This window comes from Mesocricetus auratus, unplaced genomic scaffold (assembly GCF_017639785.1).
Source record: "Mesocricetus auratus isolate SY011 unplaced genomic scaffold, BCM_Maur_2.0 Super-Scaffold_100006, whole genome shotgun sequence".
NCBI lineage: Eukaryota > Metazoa > Chordata > Mammalia > Rodentia > Cricetidae > Mesocricetus > Mesocricetus auratus.
The window spans coordinates 7,000,806-7,025,794 of record NW_024429190.1 but is presented as its reverse complement, the minus strand read 5'-3'; the positions used below and the strand labels follow the sequence as shown (position 1 = coordinate 7,025,794).

Sequence of the window (24,989 nt, the reverse complement as noted above, 5' to 3'; positions counted from 1 at the left end):
CTCCAGACTGAGGAAAAGGTATAACTCCCTCAGCGGGACCCTGGAAAGAGGAGGACATGACAGCCCTGCCAACCCCTTAAACCTGATCACTCGGTGAGCGTGACAAGGGACCAAGAGGCAGAGAAGTCTCAGCTCTCCTAGGGTCTTCAGCCTGTCTCAGTCCCTGCCGCTCCCATGGTCGCCGTCCGTCTGTCCACTGGCTCATCTCTCTGGACCCCCTCTTGCCTCTCACTTCTCCAGCCTCCAATGTCTTGTATCTTGCACTCCTGTGGCTCAACTCTGACCCCAAAGCCTGCCTCCAAGGGAGCAGCTGCCTTGATGTCTCGGGCAGAGCTCCTTCCCCCCACATGCCTTGTTCCTTATGCTTGTCCTCATGGGCACGCTTCACATCTCTTTCAGACTCTGCCTCAAGCCTCTTGGCAATTCTTTGAGCTCCGTTGGGGCTTATAACTCTTTTGTAGCCATTCTGTATTAAGTACAGAGATATATTTACTGCACGATGTGTAATGTGTGATATGACATTAATTTTGGTAATTTAGTTTGGAATAAAAGAACCCGTGTTTGCCTTGGCCAGCTATCGAGGAGAGTGGGATTTCCTTGGCATATTGTTGCCAATGAGATCGCTGTATCAAGCGGAGGGACCGTTGCAGTGCCTGGGAACGTGTTCAGCTCTTCGTCTTTTGTGTTTTCCCAGGTTCTCTCCCTTGCCGAATTTTTCTGGCCATGCATTCTCTTCATGATTCTGACAGTGCTCCGTTTTCAAGAACCCCCCAGACACAGAGACAGCTGTAAGTTCCGTTCTGAATACAATTTTTAGATGCAAATGTTGAGAGAGAAAACATCCACTCTTTTCTCTATTCTTTATCCACGTTGAATTCTCAGTGGGGCGAGTGACCAGGGCTTTATTATGACAACGGTGGTACACTGGGGGAATGTGTTAGGAAGGGGCAATTCAGGTCTCTTCTCTGCTTAAGAATGCTATTCATAGATCTTTGCCCAATCTAGCAAATAGGTTTATCCTTTCGCCTGAGCTGAGCTGGTGGGGGCTTGGATGTACAAACCTATTCAGGAAGAGTTAAAAACAGAGGTAAGGGAGGTGCCTTTCCTTTGAACCCGATATGATAGTGGTGGCGACAGCGATGCAGGAGGTGGAGACTGTGGAGGCTCGCTGGTAAACTTACAAGAACTTCCTGTTCTCCGGAAATGTGGCCAGTCAGGTCACTTTGTCTGTCTGATTTGAGCGCTCAGTAGTCATTCCTCTTGAGAAACGGGGATCTGTTTTGCTTTGACTATGCTACTTTGTTTGACTTTGCAAGTTTCCCATGGAAAAGGGGCTATTAAATGTTAGACTCTATCTGAAATAGGTCTTCTGTAATAGTTAGGCTCTGCATATTGAAAAGCATTTGTGCTTTGGTGGGTGGGATTATGTATTTTAGAAAACAGTGAAGTGGGTTATTATAATTTCTGAAAATCTTTTCTCGGGATTTTAAATTTTAGCATTTTATTTATTCATTCAACAAATATATGTCTAAGGCCTTTTATTCCCTCAAAGAACTTTTTAGAAGGCTGTTGTATTAGAGTACAGTGAGGGAAGTGTTATAAGGTACTGCATATAAGAGAAGTGTTATAAGGTACTGCATGTAAGAGAAGTGTTATAAGGTACTGCATATAAGAGCAAGTATACTCAAGTCTGGAGACCTCAACCTCCAACCCACAAAATACCCACTGGGGTGGCTTCCATTCTGGATGTGCTCCTGAGAAGGGATACAGAATCAGCTAGAGAAATGCACCTTTTATTACTGGTGTATCACTCTTAATTTCTCTATGATCTTCTAAAACAGTATGTCTTGTGTTTGCTAAGAATGTGTTTCTCCTTCTCTTAAGCAGCAAACACATTCATTTACGTTTTCATTTATCCATTCACTCATTCTTGTTTGTTTATTCATTCAGTCAAGACCTATTTAGTGAAGAGCATTGTAGACGGAAGTTACTGTCCAATCGGGTTCCTCAGCCGTTTGTTTCCAAATACACACACAGAGGCTTATATTAATTATAAACTCTTTGGTTGATGACTCAGGCTTCTTACTAGCTAGCTCTCTCTTAATTAGTAACCCATTTCTATTAATCTATGCATCTCCACATGGTTTTGACTTACCAGAGAATGCCCAGGCATCCTACCTTTCCAGTAGCTACATGGCATCTCCCTTGTGACTCACTCCCTGCATTCCTCCTCCCAGAATTCTCCTAGTCTGGTATCCCTGCCTATACTTTCTGCCTGGCTACATCCTGCCTGTCCATTGGCCAGAATAGTTTTATTCATTAACCAATAGGAGAGACATATATTCACAGCATACAGAAGGACACTCCTATCAGAACAATGTGCTAAATTCTAGGCATAGTGGCTCTTCAAGTTTAGGTGAGGGAGATCATCTCCCAGAATCAAAGTAGACATCGGGGGAAAGCTGTCCCCTGGATGTCATGAGCCACAGCACATAGATCAATAGCTTTCCAGTTGCCTGCCATTGCCATTGTCTCCATGTCCTGTCCCTCTGTGCATACAAAGGGCAGAGAGGGTTGGGGCACGTGTCACCAGCACTTTGTTAAGATGTTGGCTCATAGCCGGGCGGTGGTGGCGCACACCTTTAATCCCAGCACTCGGGAGGCAGAGGCAGGCGGATCTCTGTGAGTTCGAGGCCTGGCTGGACTGATAGCCTCCAAAACAATACAGAGAAACCCTGTCTCGTAAAAAAAAAAAAAAGATGTTGGCTCATTATATGGGTATTTTTTCTGAAAGTCCTCCCCTTTCTTCCTTCTTTCCTTACTTCCTGTCTAAACTACAGGACTGAAACCTTCCCTGAAGAGCTGAATGAATGGAGCTCATGGGTACTCCCTCCAGGTAGTTAGAGAAGAGCCCTCCAAAATGGAGGAACTCATCAGTATAAACAGTTATGGGAGAATATTGACCAAGCCACCAGATGAAAATATATAGGCTTCTCCCTTGACAAATTTTACCCTCATGAATTAACAGACACATCACAAGTAGGGTCTGATTGTTAAAAAAAGTGTGTAGCATTGCATTTAATCAGAGCTCGTTCTGGGCCTCTGGAAAGTTGAGCTACCAGTGCAGGCTGCTGGAAGGTGCCAACTCACCCAATTTTTCCTAGTGCCCATGTAGCCAGCCAGGCCAGAACTCCACCACTGGGTGTTCTTCACCTGCCTGATGCTTTTTTTCTTTTGGTCATTAAGGCATGTATCTGTCTATCAAGTTTTCTATTATTTTTTTCTCAAGCTGCCTAATTAATTTCCTCCTTTCCTGAAAACCTAGGGCACGTTTCTATGACACAGCTAAAGAACCAAATGGAGCTGAAGCATCTCCACCCCATTCCATGGTTTCTCTAAATATCCAAAGACTACCATACAACTACCTATCTCTCAATTTCATATCTCCACATCATTCCATGTTTCTCTAAATATCCAAAGACTACCATACAACTACCTATCTCTCAATTTCATATCTCCACCCCATTCCATGTTTCTCTAAATATCCAAAGACTACCATACAACTACCTATCTCTCAATTTCATATCTCCACCCCATTCCATGTTTCTCTAAATATCCAAAGACTACCATACAACTACCTATCTCTCAATTTCATATCTCCACATCATTCCATGTTTCTCTAAATATCCAAAGGCTACCATACAACTACCTATCTCTCAATTTCATATCTCCACATCATTCCATGTTTCTCTAAATATCCAAAGACTACCATACAACTACCTATCTCTCAATTTCATATCTCCACATCATTCCATGTTTCTCTAAATATCCAAAGACTACCATACAACTACCTATCTCTCAGTTTTGCTTGTCCCCAAAAATCTCTTTGTAAGTACTAGCATATAACTGCCTATCTCTAGATTCTACCTGTTAATATATAGCTACCTAACTATAGATTCTACCTACTAACATGTAACTGCCTATTTCTAGATTATACCCGTCAACATATAACTACCTAACTATAGAGTCCACCTATTAACATGTAACTCCTTGTCTCTAGATTCTATCTGTTAACATATAACCATCTAACTATAGCTCCTATCTATTAGCATGTAACTGCCTATCTCTAGATTCTTCTTATTAATACATGACTGCTTATCTTGAAATGCTCCCCAGCCATTCCTTTATTTGTTCTGTTACTCTTATGTCTTTATTAGTGTGTGTCTCATAAGAGCCTTTCCCTTTTCTAGTCAATGGGAGTTCCCCATAGTCAGTGTCTATGGTTTATGACCGTGTTTGGACACCACCTGCCACAATCTGCATGGTTCCAGGGACTGACCTTACCGGGACAGCAAGAGAGTAAAGAAAGGACAAACAAAAGGGTTCATGGGCAGAGCAAAGCTAAGCTCTGGTGTGCTAGGTCCTTGGGTGGAAAAGTTACTTGTTTCTCACACTATATTCAATTGAACTGGGAGGCAGGGTCATGGCACACAATACCCTACTTTGGGCAATAGGTGTCAGAACTAATTTCTTCCTTGTGTTTATATCCAGGTTACTTGCAAGCCCGGGATCTTCCCAGCCAGGGTGTTCTCTCTTTTGTTAAAGAACTGCTTTGTAACACTGGCTCAAGTTGTAGGAACACCAGCTTTGAGAGTTCCATGGATCTCCATTTTCGGTATGAGAAATACGAACATCCTTTTCAGAATTCTTAGGGTGGTTTTACATGCTACCTCCCTCTCCTGAAAGGCCCCAATCTCTACAGTGTCATGTGATTTTTATGCATGCTTAGTAATCTGGGATGTGTCAGGGACAATGAAAGGCTAGAACATCAGAGTTAAAAACAAATCAGTTTTATTGTTTGCAGTCACATAACAGTTACTCTTACTGATGTCCACTGTGTCTCTAGACTCATGGCATGTTAAATGTTGATGAGAAAAAATTCTATCTCCTTTTAATTATTTTCTGTAGTTAAACTCTGACTTTAAGATTACTTACTTAGGCAGTTTTTCATTTGGATGTTGTTGGAAGATGAGTGGTCTGGGGGATGACTGCTAGATGTTTTTATTGTGAATAGGATTGCCAAGATCCTGTGCCAAGCTGTCATCATGTGAAATAACAGCCAGGCACCACTTTCCTCTTAGCACTAACAATGCGGAGCTATGCTGAGATAGCCCATGGCCTTATTTTGTATCGTTCATCAAGAGGCCAAGCAGGAATTGGTTTAAGTGACAAGGCTCAAAATGAAGATGTTTAACTTGGAGATGCAAAACGTTCTGGGAACTTTTCCCAGGTGGAATGAAGAATGGCAGAAAGTGACCAGCTGGTCTTCATGTGTTGAATTTGTCAGGTTGAATGATGTGGAGTTGAATTCATGCTTGTTTCAATTAAACAGTTAAAGATTCTAAAACATGATGCAAATGTTAAAACAGATGATGTTTACCTTTCAAGCTTAGGTTTTAAAATTTTATATGTATATTTTGCCTGAATATGTGTATATGTATTATGTGTGTGCCTGGTACCAACAGAGGTTGGAAGAGGCAGTTAGATCCCCTGAAACTAGAGTTATGGATGATTGTGAGCGACATGTAAGTTCTGGGAACCAAACGTAAGTCCTCTGCAAGAGCAACAAATGCTCTTAACTGCTGAGCCATTTCTCCATTTCCATCTTTTTATTTTAAACAGAATCCTTCCAGATAATTTTAGACATAATGGGTACAATAATTTTAAATGTTGTTGTTTATATAACCAAATGTCCTAAACTAAATAGCTTTGTAGAAAGTCATGAAGAGTACATATTGATTTCTCACCGTTCTGGCTACTGGGAAGTCCAACACAGAAGTAGCAGTGTTTGATAAGGACACTTTGCTCATAGAAACACCTTCGACTTGTGTCATCAAATGGCAGCAAGTCCATGGGGTTTATCTTCCTGGAGCCCAGTTTACAAAAGCACTAATTTTGCTCACCAACTCCCCTCCCTCATGACCAAATCTCCTCCCTATGCCTCTTGATATCTTAGGGACTGGGCATTAACAAAGTTACAGGGCAAAGATGCAAATACTGAGCCCTGTGTGGGTACTTGCTTTTCTGAGATAGGTATATAAAAACAGAGGGGACTCTTTGGAAGTCATATAAATAATAATCCTGAATGCCCAATGATTTCATCTCTAAGAATGAGGATCCAAGACTCTCAGGGCAGCACTGGAGACTGAGAGTTACCGTTATCCTCTGTCAGCTCTCCAATGGTGCCTTATTCAGACTAGAAAGTCAAGAAAATGTGAAAGTGGGATGAACAGACGTCTGTAGTCAAACAGGTTATATAGTACGGTTCTAGCACCCTCTGATTTTTATAGTTCAGTGAAAAACTGTGACCACGGCCTCCTAGCTCAGAGATGGTGAAGATTAAGAACAAAATACAGAAGACTGTCACACAGAATCAAGCACTAGACTAGTGGGAGCTGTAGTAGGTTCTTAGTAGCGTGGACGTACCTTACAAATTTCAAAACATTTGAAATTTCTACTGTCTGTCTCTGTCTCTGTCTCTCTGTGTGTTTTTATTTCATGGTGAGCAGGCAGATGCCAAAGGAGAATCTGGGGCAGGTGATTCTCTCTTTCTAGTGTGTGGTTACCTGAACTCGGGTTGTCAGGCCTGGAAGCAAATACCGTTGCCCTCTAAGCTTTCTCACCAGATCTTGTCTTGTTTCATTCAGTTTTCTGCATGTGTATATCCAATTTTCCCTGCACTATTTGTTCAAGAGGATGATCCTTTTCTTTTTTTTCCTTTTTTAAATTCAAATTAGAAACAAACTTGCTTCACATGTCAATCCCAGCTCCCTCTCCCTCCCCTCCGCCCTCGACCACCCCCCAGGCCCCCCAGATCCCCACCCAATTCCCACTCTGATCCCCAGGGAGGGTGAGGCCCTCCATGGAGGATCTCCAGAGTCTGTCATTTCAGAGGATGCCCCTTTTCTAATGAGTATTTTGACAATTTTGTCAAAAACCGGGTACCTGTAGCTATGTGAGTTTATGCTTGGATCTTCAGTTCTAGTAATCTAAATGCCTGGTTTCATGCCAGAACCCTTCTGTTTTTGTACTATAGCTTTTTAATGCAACTTGAAGTAAAGTATGATGTTTTATGCCTTATTTTTTTATTTATTTTGCTTAGGCTTACTATGACTATCTGAGGGTTTTTACAGTTCCAGATGAGTTGTAAGCTTGCTTTTTTTCTACTTCTGTGATGAATAACATTAAAATTTTGATGGGAATCATACTGTATCTATAACTTTTTCTTGGTAGGATGGCCATTTCCAAAATATGTAATCCACAGTGTGAGAGAGCTTTCTAACTTCTAGTGCCTTCTTTAACTTCTTTTGAGAATTTTTTAAAATTTCCATTGCAGGGGTCTTTTACTTTCTTGGTTAGGGTTATCACCAGGTGTTTTTTTAGGCTTCTGCAAATGGCATCATTTCCTTTATTTCTTCCTTAGTATGTTTGTCAGTGTTATATAGAAATGCTTCTAATTTTAGTGTGTTAATTTTTCAGTCTGCCACTTTGCTGTGTTTATCAATAGTATGAGTGAAGTCTTTTAGAGAATTGTGTCATTTGTTAATAAGGATATCTTGGCTTTTCCCTTTCCTATTTGTATCTCTTTGATTTGCTGTTCTTATCTTATTGTTGTAGCTAAGACTTCCAGTACTATATTGAATAAGAGTAGAGAAAATAGACAGGCACTATACTTTAGGTCTTGATTTTAGAGAAATTGATTTCTTTCATTTTCCCCATTAATTACAAGGTTGGAGAATACATATATATATGTATATATTTCCCCTTATTTTATTTTATCCCCTTATCATGAAGAGATATTGGATTTTATTAAAGGCCTTTTCTATATTAAGATCACGTGATTTCTGAGCGTATGTGATGGATGACAATCATTGATTTATATGTATTGAACTTGTATCTCTAAAACAGAGTCAACTTGATTGTGATGAATATATGATCTTTCCAACATGTGATCTTTTGATATAGTCTTGAATTTGGTTTGCAATTGTTTGTTGAAAAATCTTGTACCTATGTTTGTTGAGGAAATTGGTCAATAATGTTCATTTTTGTTGTGTTTTTATTATCACCAGGTTTATATTACCTTAGTATGAGATTGACAGTGCCCTTTCCTTTTTTTTATTTTATGGACTATTTGGGGAGAATTTTGGTGTTGGTCTTGTAGACTATTTTTTTTGGTCTGTGCGCTCCTCCATTTTAACACTCACGTTCCAGTTTGCAGAAACTCAAGGATTATAAAGTCACCCTTGCGAGTGTTTATCTCCCATTCTCAAAACCATAGTCAGTTGCACAATTCTCCAGCATTGCTAGGATTTTTAAGAACTTTAAATTTGAAAATGCCTCTTAGTATTGAGGAGAGCCAACTTAGAGGTGTGGGAAATATAAGACGAACGCAGAGAGGACAGCGTAAGGAGTGAGAAAAGAGCGAGCTGTGGGAAAGAAACAGCTCTGAGGGAGAGCTTGGCTTTCAGACTCGCCCTGCCAGGCGCTGCTCATTTGCTTTCATGTCTCTTCGGGTATGAACTCTGCTGACGTTCAAAGTAAAAACAAAAAAAGCAAAAACCACAAAAGACCAAACAATAGCAACAAAACCCTCCGCAACTCCCTTCTGACTGTCTTGGTTTACAAATCCTGAAAACATGTTTTCATTTCCAAGCTGGTTAGATATCGCCATGATTAATTTGCCTCATGAATGGCCATGTTCTTCCTCATCACTCAGGGAGGCTTACCTTGGGCAGAGCCTCCAGGTACATTCTGATGTGATATGTGATTATGAAAATCAGCTTCCTCGTTCCTGGCTTTGTAGGGAGATTCCCCTCTGCCCCACTAAGAGGATTTCAGGGTGCAACCGCAGCTATTACCGACCACAGGTTAAGAGGCTGTTCTCACAGTGTTTTGTGAGGGAGTCACTCTTAGTTCAAGATGAAGTGAATAAACAGAAGCACATTTGAAAAGCTTTGTGCCACCTGTCTGCTCAGTGCCTCTGACCCCTCCTGCTGCCAATCATCTTTAAGGGGCGGGTTGAAGTCAGCCCTGCCAGCACGTTCTTGACTCTTTCCTGCACCTAGGTTGCCTTGTCCTCCACCTAGGTTGGCAGTTTAGACTTTCACTCTCAATTTCTGCTTAAAATACCACCCCTACTAATAAGAAACGTTTTGGGTTGGAGAGATGGATCAGTGGCTGAGAGCATGTACTGTACCGTTCTTATCGAGGTTCCGAGTTTAGTTCCCAGCCCTCATATTACCCGGGAGATACTCAGCTTCATAACTTCAGAATTTTTCAGCTTCTTTGAAGTTTTAGAGGGATTTTGGAGGCTTTGAACTTTGAGAGAGACTTCAGAGGTTTTAAAGAGACAAACATTTTAAAGTGTCTGAATTGTTAAAGACTGTGGATCTTTTAAAAATTGTAATGTTTTATTCTGTAATTTTAATGTTATTATGCTATCTTGGGGCCAAATGAGAAAGGAAAGGTTCTAGTGGAATAGTGACATGTTTGTGTGTCCAGATGACAAGGGGTCAATTGTTCTTTATAGTTTAATGCTAACTCGACACAAGCTGGAGTTAACTGAGAAGAAGCTGTAATTGAGAAAATGCCTGCATTAAGTCTGACCTGTAGGCAAGTCTGTAGTGCATTTTCTTAATTAGTGATTAATGTGGGAGACCCAGCTCACTGTTGGTGATGATTCTGGGAGCTATAAGAATGCAGGTTGAGAAAACCACAAAGAACAAGCTATTAAGCAAAGTTCTTCAGCTTTTACTTCAGTTCCTGGCTTCAGTTTCCTGCCCTGATCGAGTCCCTTCCCTGACTTCCCTCCTCAGTGAAGGACTCTTAATAGAAGTATAATATGAAATAAACCCTTTTCTTCCAAACTTGCTTATGGTCATGGTGTTTTTTTATCACAATAATAGAAGCCAAGACACTATCATAATTTTATCCTACCCAGATAAAAGTGCATTGGCACCCTTATTTTTTTAATGTATTTATCCCCACAGACCCAGGAAGCAAGTATGATTCCTTCAAGGTTTCAATGGGTATAGTCATTTCTTTATTTTCCTTGGCACAAGGTGCCATATTCAGTAGCTCTAAGGTGGGAACCACCCTTGCGTGTTGCTTTCTAGTCGGAGTCTTCAGAAAGAGTCAAAAAGATATCACTTTCATAGGGAGCCTATTGGTGGATTCTCAGCAAATGTGTATGCCATCATTCCCACAGCTGCTCTGAAATTCAGGATATTAAATGATGCATAATTGTACTTGAACTTTAAGCTTTTACTTAAAGTGCCTCATTTTGGTTCAAGGCTTATTTCAAGTCTACCATTCTATTTAGCCTTACAGTTTCTCTTGGTTGAAATGTCAAGGTCTATGCTCTGCTGGGCCACCATTATATTGTGAAAATATATCCCTTCTCTGCATTAATACACTTATGACTGGAAGATGTTCCCTTAAACATGTGTTGCTCCTTAAGTGTCATCCATATCCTCTTTAGATGATACGTAGCAGAGGTCTTGTAACCAGACTTCAGAATCAATAATGAAATGAGTTAAAACTTTGGGGACTGCTGAGATTGAGCACATTTCATTTACATAAGAAAAGGTCTTGAATTGTGAGATTTATGTGCTGAGCATGGCAAACTATGGATTCAACTGTTCTGTCTCATAATTCAGACACTGAAGCTACAACCACCCATACTACTGTACCAATGACAGGACCTTTAGTGGATTAAAGTTAAAAAATATCCCAAGGGAGGATCTTTGATATAATATACCTTTACAAGGAAAGGGAGACACACCAGAGTGCTTCCCTGTTCTGTTAGGACACATGGTCTTCTGCACACCGTGAAGATGCCTCTTCCCTACCTCTGATTCATGTTTCCAGACCCAGTTTCCTTTGATTCTTTGGTGCTATTGGAGTTATGGTTCTCAGCAGAAAACTTCAGTGTCTGGGCTTTCACAAAAGCCATTTTTCTTAGCTGTTTCTTCTCCTTTGGGAAGAGCAATCCTCCTTACTTGCCTGACTGTGCAAAGCAACAGTTGAGGCAATGATAGCATGCAGTTCTGCCTTTTTCCCATTCTACCATTCTCTCTGACCTTAATGACAGTAGTCAGGGAGCATCTTGGAGTCAGTGAAAGTTCTCAGCTTCGTTCTTCTTAAAACTCATTTTGACATTCTAGGATGTGTGAATTTCACACAGATTTTCAAAATTTGCTTTTTTATTTCTACAAAGTGCATGCTAAGATTTTGATTGGTATTATGATTTTAGAAAAAATGGTGAAAAGATGAATTGTGATCTAATTTACGACACTGTATGAGTGACTTGTTTAAGGTATACAACCCATTAGTTTTGCCTTATTCACAGTTGTAGATTACAGTTAACATTGATCATCATAATTAATTATTTTTTCTTCACTCATAAAGAAAAATCTGTGTCCATAGTATTTATTTCCCTCTACTCTCAGTGCTGGACTTCCTTTCTTTTCTATAGATTTCAGTACTTTGGACAGTTCCTTTTAAAATAGGATTTGTGAAGCTTATAGTTGTGTGTGCTAGTGTCTGTGTGTAGACAGAGATTTCTGTCCTACCAGGTCCTGCAGCCATTTGATCCCAAATAAATACACAGAGGCTTTGTTAATCATAAACTGTTTGGCTGATGACCCAGGCATCCTACTTTTCCATTAGCTAAATGGAGTCTCACTGGTCACTCATTCTCTGCCTCCTCTCCCAGAATTCTCTTGGTCTGGTAGTCCCACCTATACTTCCTGCCTGGCTACATCCTGCCTTCCATTGGCCAAAACAGCCTTATTCATCAACCAATAAGAGAAGCATATATTTACAGCATTCAGAAGGTCATTCCCCATCATCCGTGTTTGTGTGCATGAGTATGTATTTGTGTGTATTTATGTGTGTATATGTGTATGTATGTGTTTGTTTGTATATATGTAGCTATGTGTATATGTGTCTGCTTGTATATGTGTGTGTATTTGTCTATATATGTGAATCTGCATCTCTGTATGTGTGCTAGTATGTTTGTGTATGTGTATGTGTGCTGTGGGCTGTATAATATGTGTGTTTGTTATTTGTGTACTTGAATCTATGTGTATGTGCTTGTGTGTTTGTATACCTATGTGTGTGTGTATGTGTGTGTGTATGAACTCATTCACACACACGTGTCTTTTGTTTATACTTAGAAATGTCTTGGAGGTTCCTTTATGTGGTACCCAACAATATTTCATATTTTAAATTAGTGATTGACTTATCTATTCATGTATCGATGGATATATATTGATGGATATTTAAATTATTTCTGTGTTTCAGCTATTATGAATAATGCAGGTTTTGTGTACAATTTTTTTCAGGTGTGCTTTTTTGTTTTTTCATAGAATTTCCTTAGGTTGCATGACAATTTTATTTAGCATTTTGAAGAATTGTCAATTGTTGGATTGTCACTCCCAAAGCGACTATGTTAGGGAAAAAAACCTACAGAAGCCTACTATTTTCATTTGCCTTACTTGTCTTAGAAATCACAAACTTTGGAGGTCACGCAGACAGATCACACTATTAGTCTCCCACTAGCTTTACACCATGGCTCCTCTGCTGGTGGGTTATGGAGGCAATGCCTGCTGCAGTTATTTTTCGTGAACGTGGAGGCCATTTTAGCTGAGAACACTATACTGCTTAGCCCGCGGATGTCTCTGATCAGGGTTATAACTCTATTTTAATTTCCTGCCTGCAAGTTTTGAGGGTTAATTTTTTTCTCATCATTACTTAAAATCCCCTCCATCCCTCCCATCTCTCCTTCCCCTCTCTCTCCCTTTCCCTCCCTCCCTCTCTTCCTTCTTCCTGTCTGCTTCCTTCTCCCACCCTTTTCCTTCCATCCTTGTACTGGGAATGGAACCCACAGCCTATTTCATCCCCGCTAGGCAAGTGCTCTCCCTCAGATCTCAGTCTCTGGTCTCTTTTTCTTTTGAGATCCATCTCGCTGCGTAGCACTCCTGCCACCCACATCCAGCCCATACCTTGCCAGGAGCAGAGATTCAGACAGGCAGAACCTTACCCATCTTCACTGTGAGTCTGATTTGTGTCTTCCTCCTACAAAGCCTCAGTCTGGTCTCTCACATAGTGATGTGCTCTGCTTGCAACTGTAACACAATGGCAGCACCAGGAGCAGACACAGTCTAGTGCACTTAGGGAGAGTTTAGGACTTGCTCATTTTTTTAATGTTGTGTACATCTGTGTGTGTGCATATGTGTGGTGTTTGTGTACATTCTCATTGCATGTGTGTATACGTCTGTGCTTCCCTGCCATGTGGTACTGGAACACGTGCATTCGACGCTGCAATGCAGATAGAGAGAACATGAGAATCCCCTCATGCCTTTCTTGAAGTCACTCCCTGTCCACATGTAGTCCACACCAATCATTGATCTGTCCTCTGACTCCCCAGTTTTGTCATTTTGAGAATGCCAGTGGAATAAAGAATGGAATCTTATGGAATTTGTGTGTTGGTCTTCTTCTTCTTCTTCTTCTTCTTCTTCTTCTTCTTCTTCTTCTTCTTCTTCTTCTTCTTCTTCTTCTTCTTCTTCTTCTTCTTCTCCTCCTCCTTCTCCTTCTCCTCCTCCTTCTCCTCCTCCTCCTCTTTCTCCTCCTTCTCCTCCTCCTCCTCCTTCTTCTTATTTTCTCTCTCTCTCTTTTGTTTTTTGAGACAGGGTTTCCCTGCATAACAGCCCTGGCTGTCCTGGAACTCACTTTGTAGACCAGACTGACCTCAAACTCACAGAGATCCACCTGCCTCTGCCTCCAGAGTACTGGGATTAAAGGCATGCACCACACTGTCAGGCTTTTATTTTAGTTTTTAAAAATTCTTTTGAACTTGATTTACAGTGATTGAATTTTTATACAGCTATGGATCCTTGAAGAAAGGTCTTTCATTGCTTCTTTCTTTTAAAAATATGTATTGATGTTAATATTGTATGTATATGTGTATTTTGCCTGCATGTATGCTTGTGCACCAACCACATGTGTGCCTGGTGCCTGAGGAGGAAATAATAGGGCTTTAGATCCTTTGGGAGTGGAGCTACAGATGCTTTCAAGTTACCATGTAGGTGTTGGTATCAAAACTGGGTCCTCTGCAAAAGCAACAATCGCTCTTAAGCACTGAGGCATCCCTGAGCCCAGCATCACTTCTGTTTAAATTCATGCATCTTCATTCCCACTTTGCCCTCACGCCTTAGGCAGTTGCAGCAGAGTTTGAAAAGGGGAGGAAGTGCCACTGTTGCTGGCTCTTGACCTTTGTGGGGAAGCCTTGAGGTTCTTCCAGGCAAAGGAAGTTAGCAGCAGGTGTTTTGTAAGTGTTCCTTACCAGCTGAGGAAGTTGGTGTCATTTACAAGAACCTTTCACGACGAACAGGCACTGCGCTTAGCAAATGCTGCTTCTGCAGCTAATGGTGTGCTTGAGTGGCATCTCCTGTTTAGACATGCCGTCCCAAAAGATCTGTTCAGCAGTTGTTCATGGATGCTCACATTCATCAGACCTGCTGGATATGCTGTTGAATAGTTGTCTTCTCATGACTAACTGCTTGGAATCTTCTGGCTTTGTCAGCTTCCACTGTCTCTTATCTAGACACTTCTGACTCTTGTTCCCCCCCCCCCCCCCCGACTCTAGGCCCCCCCTCCCGGGCCTTTACATGTGTGCCCATGCCCAGCACAGACTCCCCAGTTCTTCCTATTCTTGGGCTATTTCTCAGCTACCAGCTATGAGCCCCTCTCTACCACCTGGTATCACGCATTCCTTGTTTCATAACATCTGTCTCTGCCCACAATGTGTCCTGCTCATGCTCACTGATGCCTATTCTCTGCACCTTGCATGGGATGTGTGGTATAATACATTTGAATAAATGAAAAAATGGCTAAATGGTGAATGACTACCTAAAATCTTGTGCTTTACAGATAATGAAGAGAATGAGGATACTTTTAAAAATATTTTTAAATGTGTTATGCACTTTTTATTAATTTATTTTTTTACATTCTAATCCCGGTTTCCCTTCCCTCCTCTCCTCCTGCTCCCCTCATTCCCCTCTCCTCCCATCTGTTCTATGGAGAGGGTAAGGCCTCCCCTGGGAAGTCTACTAAGTCTGTCCCATCATCTCATTGAGGCAGGACCAAGACATCTCTCTACCCCCCCAAACCCTTGTGTCTAGGCTGGACAAAATATGTCTCCATATACAATGGGCTCCACTAAGTCAGTTTGTGCATTAGAGTTAGATCTTGGGTCCACTGCCAGTGGCCTCACATATTGACCCAGTCACACCATTGTCACCTATATTAAGGGAGTCTATTTTGGTGTTATACAGATTCCCCATTTGTCAGACCTGAGTCAGTGATCTCTCACTAGCTCAGGTCAACTGATTATGTGGGTTTCCCCATCATGGTCTTGACTCCTTTGTTCGTATTATTGCTCCTCACTACGATTGTACTCCAGGAGCTTGTCCCATTGGTTAGCTGTGGATTTCTGCATCTGCTTCCATCTGTGTCTGGAAGAGGGTTCAACCTTTTGTGGAGTTATGAATTGTAGGCTGAGTATCTTTTGCTTTATGTCTGGCATCCACTTATAAATACATACTATATTTGTCTTTCTGGTTCTGGGGTACCTTACTTAGGATATGTTTTCCTGCTTCTGTCTATTTGCTGTGAATTTTAGGATGTCATTGTTTCTTACCACTGAGTAGTACTCCACTGTGTAAATATACCACATTTTCCTTATCCATTCTTCAGTTGTGGGGCATCTAGGCTGTTTCCAAGAGCTGGCTATTACAAGTAATGTTGCTATGAACATAGTTGAGCAAATGTCCTTGTGGTGTGAATGTTTCTCCTTTGGGTATATGCCCAACAGTGGTATTGCAGGGTCTTGAGGTAGGTTGATCCCTATTTTTCTGAGGAATCTCCATACTGATTTCCACAGCGGCTGTACAAGTTTGCGCTCATATCAGCGATGGAGGAGTGTTCTCCTTTCTCCACATCCTCTCCAACATAAGCTGTCATTGGTGTTTTTTATCTTAACCATTCTGACTGATGTAAGATGGAATTTCAGAGTAGTTTTGATTTGTATTTCTGTGATGACTAAGGATGTTGAGCGTTTCCTTAAGGGTCTTTCTGCCATTTGAGATTGTTCTGTTGAGATTCTCTGTTTAGATCTGTACCCCATTTTGGTAGTTTGATTTCTAGTTTCTTGAGTTCTTTGTATATTTTAGAGATCAGCTCTCTGTCAGATGGGGGTTGGTGAAGATCTTTGCCCATTTTGTAGGGAGCTGTTTTGTATTGTTGACCATGTTCTTTGCTTTACAGAAGCGTCTCAGTTTCAGGAGGTCCGGTTTATTCCTGTGCTCTTTTGTACATAGACAATTTCCTTGGGTTGGCGCTTTCCTTCTAGTACGTTCTGTAGGTCTGGGTTTGTGGATAGGTATTGCTTAAATTTGGTTTTATCATGGAATATCTTGTTTTCTCCATCCATTATTATTGAAAGCTTTGCTGGGTAAGGTAGTCTGGGCTGGCATCCATGGTCTCTTAGTGTCTGCATAACCTCTGACAAGGACCTTCTGGCTTTCATCATTTCCATTGAGAAATCAGGTATAATTCTGATAGGTCTACCTTTGTATATTACCTGGCCTTTCTCCTTTGCAGCTCTTAATATTCTTTCTTTATTCTGTATGTTTATTGTTTAGATTATTATGTGACAAGGGGACTGGTTTTTTTTTTTTTTTTGGTCCAGTCTATTTGGTGTTCTGTAAGCCTCTTGTATTTTCATAGGCTTGTCTTTCTTCAGGTTGGTGAAGTTTTCTTCTATGATTTTGTTGAATATATTTTCTGTGCCATTGAGTTGGACTTCTTCTTCTACCCCTATTATTCTTAGGTTCAGTCTTTCCATGTTTTGTGTTAAGAATTTGTTGGATTTAAAATTTTCTTTGACCGGTGAATCTATTTCCTCCAAGTTATTTTCAATGCTTGAAATTCTGTCTTCCTTCTCTTGTGTTCTATTGCTTATGCTTGCATTTGTGGTTCCTGATCATTTACCCAGATTTTACCTTTCCAGAATTCCCTCAGTTTGTGTTTTCTTTATTACCTCTGTTTCACATTTCATGTCTTGAATCATTTCCTTCACTTGTTTGATTGCTTTTTCTTGGTTTTCTTTAAGAGATTTGCTGATATTTTCCAATTTTTGTTTGTCTTGTCCTCCATTTTTTAAGAGAATTTTTCATTTCCTCTTTAAGTGTCTCAATAATTCTCATAAAGTCATTTTTTTAAGTCATTTTCTTCTACTTCATCTGTGCTGGGATGTTCAGCGGTTGTAACACCACTAGTTTCTTATTGCCTTATTGCTCTTTGTATTGTTGAGTATGTTCTTACCTTGTTCTCTACACATCTCTTCCTCTAATTGGTACAGGCAGAGCTTGTGCTTCAGAGGGTCTCTCTCCAGTTGGTATAGTTGGGGGCTGTGACTCCATTGATGGCTCCCTCAGGCACAAGTAGAGCACAGCTTCAGGTAAACACTCCTCCTGGTGGAGGTGGGCCCAGTTCTCAGGTGGTCCCGCCTCAAGGTGCAGGTGGGCTACAGCTCTGGTGGACACTCCTCTTGTTGGACGTGTGGATGGGGCTGAGTCAATGTAATAGTGTGGTGTCGCCCACCAAGAAATGACAGTGGATGCTGGCTGGGACACAGGTGCTCTTTCCCAGAGGAACTTTTTGCAGTAGTTCCTGGAAGCTACTGCTGGAAATCACTGCTGTTGCTTCACCTGGTGATCATGCCTCACTCCTGGACCTGAGGCTGGGGCCTCCCTCTGACACTGCTCCTGGTTCTTAGCCTCCTGGTTCCCTTGATATTGCTGCTCAGAGCCTGAAGCTTGGGCCTTCCACTGACGCTGCTTCTGGGCTGGGATTTGGGCCTCTCACTCAATTTTTCTAATCTTACACGTTCATATTTTAGAGTTAATTTCCTTTTTTTATGTTCTAGATGATGGTCAAGGGTTTTTCTGGTGGGTGATAGGCAGGGCACCCTGTGTGTATTTCACTGAAGACACTTTGGTATGGAGTGCCAAAATAATTTCAAACACAGGGAAACTGATCCTTGTAAGAGTTCTCCCCTCCTGTGGTGTTTACTCTTTGTGTCTGAAGTTTGTCTAGGTTCCAAGCTGCAACTGACGACAGCAAAGTCAGTAGCCTGGTCTTTTTAAAAGAGCTACAGGACCTGACTGAGGACATTTTTGAAACAATGGACAAGGCAAAAAGCTTACAAAACCTCTGGCTGAAAAGATCAGAAAACCCAGGTAAGATTCTGAAAAGGTGACCTTGTTTCCTTGGACAGAGTGAGAATCTTTTATGCTACCTGCTTCTGAAGGGTTTAGGAGAAGGTACGGGCCCTGCTGGAGGAGGCCAGCACTGCTCACTCTTACAGAGGGTGGGGTTGGATCTTTCTTCCTCTCTGGGAGGCATAAGGAAGAGTTAGTCAGCCCTCCCAGAGGCTGAGGCCCACCTAGCTTAATCGCCTTTTCTAACACCACCTATCCATCCCATTTTGTCCACTGTCCACACCTCTACACACATTCTTGATTCCCGCTTTTCCCTGGATGTATGACTTGATCTTTCCTTTTTTTGGTTTTTGAGGGAAGGTCTCCATGAAAGACAGATGCCCTTCCACAACAGATGAGGGAGTTCTGTTGGGGTCTGTCATGGGGTCTGGGCTCATGCCTGTAACCTCAGCATTTAGGAACTGTGGCAGGACAATATTGAGTTCAAGGCCAGCCTAGGCTGTGTGGTGAAGAGCTTGTTTCAATAAGTAATAACATTTATTGTTTGGAGGGTCAAGTACTACAGTTTTTTTTTATATAATTGAGAGAACTAAGTATCTTCAGATGGGTGTATCTATTTTCAGTTTATTATTGTCTGAGCTATTTCCTATAGCATATGTTATTTAAATATCTGAAAAACAACACATTTGCTTTTCTTTCTTGTCACAGCTGAAGGCTTTGGTTGTTTGTTTTCTGAGAAAGGGCCTTGCTTTGTAGCTCTGGATGACCTGGGCAGGTTCTGAACTCAGTAATCCTTCTGCCTCTACTTTGTGAGTGTTGGGATTGTGGGTGTTGTTGTGGGATATTAAAGATGTGTTTCATTTATTTATGCTGTGGAATATTTGGTTAATGAAGCAAAGAAGTGTTGCATTCTTTTTTTTTAATTTTTATTTTTAAAAAATTTTTTATTTTAATTTTAAATAGCTTGTTTTACACATCAATCCCAGTTCCCTCCCCCCCTCCCCTTCTCCCGCACTCCCCATTCCCCCCCAGCCTCCCACCCTATTGCCAATTCCTTCCACATAGGGGATATCTAGAGTCTGTCATTTCACTCAGGGTAGGGTCCAGGCACTCCCCTAAGAAGTGTTGCATTCTTTTATGTTGCATTTGTTTAACTCTGTAAAGCTGTGTTACTTTGCCTGTCTAAAACATCTGATTGGTCTAATACAGAGCTGAATGGCCAGTAGCTAGGAAGGAGAGAAAAAAAGGGCGGGGCTTAGGAGCAGAGAGAGTAAATAGGAGAAGACAGAAGAGCGAGAAAAGGAGGGGAGGAGGATGCCAGGGGCTAGCCACCCAGCAACACAGCCAGTCTCCACCCAGACTCCAACAGTCATGGAGTAAGAGGGAAAGAAATAGATACAGAATAAAGAAAACAAAAGCTCAGAGGCAAAAGGTAGATGGGATAATTTAAGTTAAGAAAACATGGCCAAAAATAAGCTAAGCTAAGGCCAGACATTTGTAAGTAAGGGTACGTTTCCATGTATTTATTTGGGAGCTGGGTGGCAGACCCCAAAGAGCAAACAATAAAAACAACCAAATACGGGTGTGCCAACATATCCAGCTTATTTTTCTTTATTTCCATTCACTCTCTCATTTTGTGTCAAGTACTCACAATGCCAGGTGTAGTTAGAGACTGGCAAAAACACTGGGCAAAGTGTTGAGCTTTTTTACCATCTGCTCTCTGAGATATTCTGTCTGTGAAGTTTGTGATATGGCAACAACAGTTGTCTTCATATTTTTCCTCTATTTGTTCACCTTTGTATTTTGAGCCTGACTGTTTCATTTACAGAGCGAAGCAGGCATTCTGGGGGCTGACTGGCTGATCTGTTCAATGTGTTTTATTGTAGGTTCCTCTTATGGCTCCAGTTTTTTAACAGTGAGTATCCCCAGTAACACTGGAAACACAGACACATGATTCACTGTTCTCTTTGTAGCTGCGTTTATATTGTAAAGGACTCTGTTAATCATTTGGTTTTTTTGTAACAGTTGTGTAGGGTGGGATTCAACGGAAATAAATCTATATAAGATAGAGATTGAAAGATGGGTTTAGAGCTCTCGGTCTACGAGGAGGAGAGGGTGGGAGGGGAGGCAGTGAGTGGTACTCAGGTTGCTTTGGGGGAGAAATTTAAGTCAACGTGAACTCAGAATTGGTGAGATTTGTCTTTGGTGTATTACTTTTGACTTGCTTTAAATGCAGGACTTTCAGTTAAGGTCACAGTTATACAGTGGGATGAGTTGTCATCGTCTATACACATGTGAGGTTGTCACAGCTAGGTTGGGTGGAGAGACCATCCTTTGTTTCTGGTGAGTAGGGATGGAAATGCTGCTGAGCATCTTTCAAAGAGAGGCAGCCTCAGAGCAGAGACTCACCCAGCCACCAGCAGAGTCAAGGCTGTGGAGGCCCAAGCAAAGGGTGAACCTGTCAACACCGAGGTTCCTGCCTGCTCACACTGCTCTACCAGACACCCAAAGCCCAGGCGTTTGGGAGCACTGTGCTCCGACATTGTGTCTGAACAATTCTCAGATGGCCCTAAAGCAGCTCAAGGAACGTGTACAGAGTAAACCATTAGAAGAGTCCAACGATAAGGGCCAACCAGTGCTCTGCATGGGGCAGGGATGCCTGTGCTTCAATTAAATGACACCCAGCTGTGATAAGACACCTACTCTAAATGCAAGGCAGAAAGATGGATTCACTAAGGCTCATGAAAGCTTAGTTTATAAATAACTGAAGAACGTTAGCTTCATCGGGTGAAGCACTATTTTAATCATCAAATCAGCATTTTAAGGGAATGATGAGTAGCCCTCCCAAATGTCAGATGTCTTGTGACAATGAAAGGCTGATACAATCAATTTTGAAAATCAACTTGATGCCCTTTGTGTCATTTCTGACAATTTATCTTACTTACACTAAAAACTTTCACAAGTAAGCAGGTTATTTATAAGGATGTATTATTTTAATATTTGAAACTAGGGTAAGTAAATGCTGATGTCCTACTTTATACAGTCAACAATTAAAATGGAAAAAGATTGTGATAACTGTGAAAAGTAGAAATTGCCATCTGATTATTATACACAGCTATTGAATCAGTGTGTACAGTGAACTGTAGTGTGGCCTCAGCAAAGAATTACTGAACTCCCAATACTCCTGTCTGTCCAGCTCCCTGGTGCTGGAATTCCAGGCACGGTCCACTATTTTTGGTTTTCTGCTTGATTTTCATTTAGAGTGGAATGTTCTGTATGATAATTTGGGCAGAGGAGTAAGACATGAATTACACCTTTACAAGATTTTCTTGGCTGTATGTCGCACCTGCTGTGCGGCCTGCATCTGAGAATGTAGCGAGGTGGTCGGGATAGATGACACAGAGACCAGTCGGTTGCTTTAAGAAAACTTTATGCTTCCCCAGTCAGCTTAGGAGGAGACTCCAAGTCCGCTTAGGAGAGAGAAGTCTCTGGAAAGTCTCTCCAAGAAAAATCGCTTCCCTTTTTAAGGACTTCTGCCATCCATCTACATACAATTCTTTCCAGACTTCTCACCCTCTTGGCTAGTGGTTTAATCTCCGGCCCCAGAATCTCGGGGAGACACAGCAGGGGGGACAGGAAGAGGCATCTAGCCGTAGGGGGTGTGAAAGTCATGGTATCTCAGTGAGCCCTTATCTGAGCCCTATCAAGAGCTTTATAGCACTGAATTGTTTTCAGTAAACATTACACAGCTGCCTGCTCCCAGGCCGAAGGGGAAGTGGGTTTCTGCTCAAGGTCTGGTGTCCCCACAGCTGTATGGTGGGCAGAAGGAAGGGGGGAGGGAAAATCAGGAGATGGGCTGGGGCATGTTAGTGACTCACCAAGGTGGTGTTTGTTGTCAAGAAGGGTGTGATGACACAGGCTGGGTGCTGAGGGAAATAGTCTGGAGGGTATCAGGGAAGAAGCGGTGCTTGAAGGATGGAGAGGGTACATGGAGGTGAGGCAGAGAGCGTATCTGAGAAGGTGTGTGGGGCTGAGGGTAGCGAGAGAAGGAAGCAGAGCTGTGTGGAAACCGAGAAAAAGCGTAGATAGGAAGATTCACAGTCTCAGTACCGGGAGGGTCAAGTGAGGCAGCAGCACTTCAAACAACAGCCTACAGGTGCTGGGTGATGCTGACCAGAAGGGCTCTCATAGAGGAGGTGGGTGGGGACTGTGACTCTTGTCTCCTGGGAGGGAACAGGAAGGGTCAGGAGTCAGGTTGTGCCATTCCAGGAGGATACACAGAGAGCTGAAAGACCAGGCACAGAAGCTGTCCCACACCCCCTGCTGGCTGCCTGGTCTAGCCTCAAGGCCAACAGTTCCCCGAGATCGCAGCTTCTTGGTCACAGTACCACACACCAAGCACATGCTGAGAGGATTTGCTTTCTGCATCTGTTCCCCATCAGAAGCAAGTTCCATCAGGGAGGGTGGTGGCTGGCACCCTGAGCAGCCCTCCCAGGGTACCAACCGTCTTCAGTGGTGCCCGCGACAGCAAAACCTGCTTCCCTTCTCCCTTCCTCCTTCTCTTTTCCTGCATCCGTCTTCCTTTCTTGTTCACTTTTTTGCTGCTTTTTCTTTTTCTTATGATACTTTACAGTTATTTTTAATGTTTTTATTGTTGATACTTGATGTCAGACATGCAAAGTATTTTCAAAACTTTAAAAATAGAAGCAACCTAATAATAATTTTAAAATATTGTCTGTTGAACATATGTATGTGTTTAGCATGAGCTTCTTACACATCTGAAGCATCTTATCTGTCTGTCTGTCTGTCTCTGCTTGATCAATAAAATTAAATAGGAAAACTTTTGGTAATTTTTCTATCAGATGGATCTCAATAAAACTGAGGATGTGATATCAAAGTTGGAAAGCCTCCACCAGCAACCTCATATTTGGGATTTTCTTCATTCACTTCCCAGACTGCACACAACCAACGCTCACTTGGAAGACAGCATAGATGCCGTGACACACTTTCTCCAGGCAGGTTTGAAGTAAGTGAAAAACAGCAACAAGTAGTTATATCTATTATCTTCCATAATTTTATTAGGGGAATGTTTCACTGAGTAATATTTTCCTAAAAGACACCCTACTAATGTCCTGCTGAAATACTTGTAGCCCTTACACCCCTGTCTTTGTCCCCACCTATATGCACATATCTTACCTGGGGGCAGTGGTGTTGTTTAGCTCATATTCATCCATTAGAAAGCTAATATTATCTGATTAACATTTCATTGGCTTGTATCATCTCCGAATGATCATTTCTTTTCTTTTCTTTTTTGGTTTTTACGAGACAGGGTTTCTCTGTATTGTTTTGGAGGCTGTCGGTCCAGCCCGGCCTCGAGCTCACAGAGATCCGCCTGCCTCTGCCTCCCGAGTGCTGGGATTAAAGGCATGTGCCACCACTGCCCGGCCCGAATGATCATTTCTAATGGCTGTATAAAATTACGTTTTGATGAATTAGTATTTACTGTGCTATACTTCATAATTGTACCATCAGCTGTGTTGTTTCTAAGGTTTTCACCATTAGAAAGTGACATAAATGTAATAATTTTAGCTAACAACATTGTGTGTAGCCTGACAAGCACTGTGTCTTCTTCACAAGTTGGGACACATTTGGTATGGTGACTCTGATCCCATGTCACTAGGGGAGCATTCTGGAGCAGAGCTTCCCACAGTGGGCTTTCCACTTTTCAATCTGTAATTTTTTTCATAAATTATTAACTTAACCACACAGCACACGGCCCCTTGCTATGCTGACATGGTTGAGGACTGTCAGGGGTGGGTGTTTTAGCCTTCACACTGTACAGCTCATCTGAGGATCAGAGCTCTTTACATTTTCTTTATGACTTTTTAGTTGTCATGAAGATTTGCTGAATGGCAGAGAATGAATCACACCCTAACATTTCATCATCTTAAATATTTGGACATGGTTGGCAGGAGACTCCCTCTGTCCCATTGCTCTAAGCGCTGGATGTATTAGCAGTGGGCAGTGAGAATTGTTTACAAAGTACAAATTGAAACTAGAAGGTATTGATGAAAGTGACAAACAGCGTCACCTTCTGTGTGGGTTTCATTTCTGTTTTGTGTTGTTTCTATGATAGCAAGAAAATTTATTCATCATAGACATTGCTTGTAAGTGATGTTGGGGTTCAGGGACTATTTCACAGTCTTGAGAATCTCCTAACTGCACAAAGCTGCAGGGAGAGCTTTTCTTAAGTGAGAAACCACATGGAGATCACCTGTTTGGGACCAGGATGTATGGTGGAGTCAGCCTCATGCTGCTAAAACACATATAGTTCCACCTCAGCTGAGCAGGTTTTCTGACCTACAAATGTAATTATTTATACAATATCATTTTAAAAACAGAATGCATATAATATACCCATGGCCTCCCCTTGTCTAAAACCCATTTTTCTGTAAAACGGTTTGAGAACACCAATTGGCCCATGACTTTTTCAGATCCCTGGATAGGATACAGTGCAGTGTGTTCTCCAGGAGTTAGACTGAACTTGAGGCAGCCCAGCTGACTGCTCATCCTCTTTTCAATTGTGGACTTTGTCAGCTGCCCAGAGTGGGAAGGTAGACCCGAGGCTGAGCATAAAGCAGT

General features: G+C 41.8%; 1 protein-coding gene across 1 annotated transcript in view; it reads left to right on the top strand.

Annotated features, from left to right (window-relative positions):
• The window catches only part of Abca13 (ATP binding cassette subfamily A member 13), a 423,762-nt gene that overhangs the window by 21,257 nt on the left and 377,516 nt on the right, over positions 1-24,989 (top strand). The window contains exons 2-6 of the mRNA XM_040746666.1: positions 695-788; positions 4,552-4,675; positions 18,214-18,365; positions 20,234-20,262; positions 23,210-23,373. Coding sequence (XP_040602600.1) covers positions 695-788; positions 4,552-4,675; positions 18,214-18,365; positions 20,234-20,262; positions 23,210-23,373 — 563 coding nt within the window. The remainder of the gene's footprint in view (positions 1-694; positions 789-4,551; positions 4,676-18,213; positions 18,366-20,233; positions 20,263-23,209; positions 23,374-24,989) is intronic.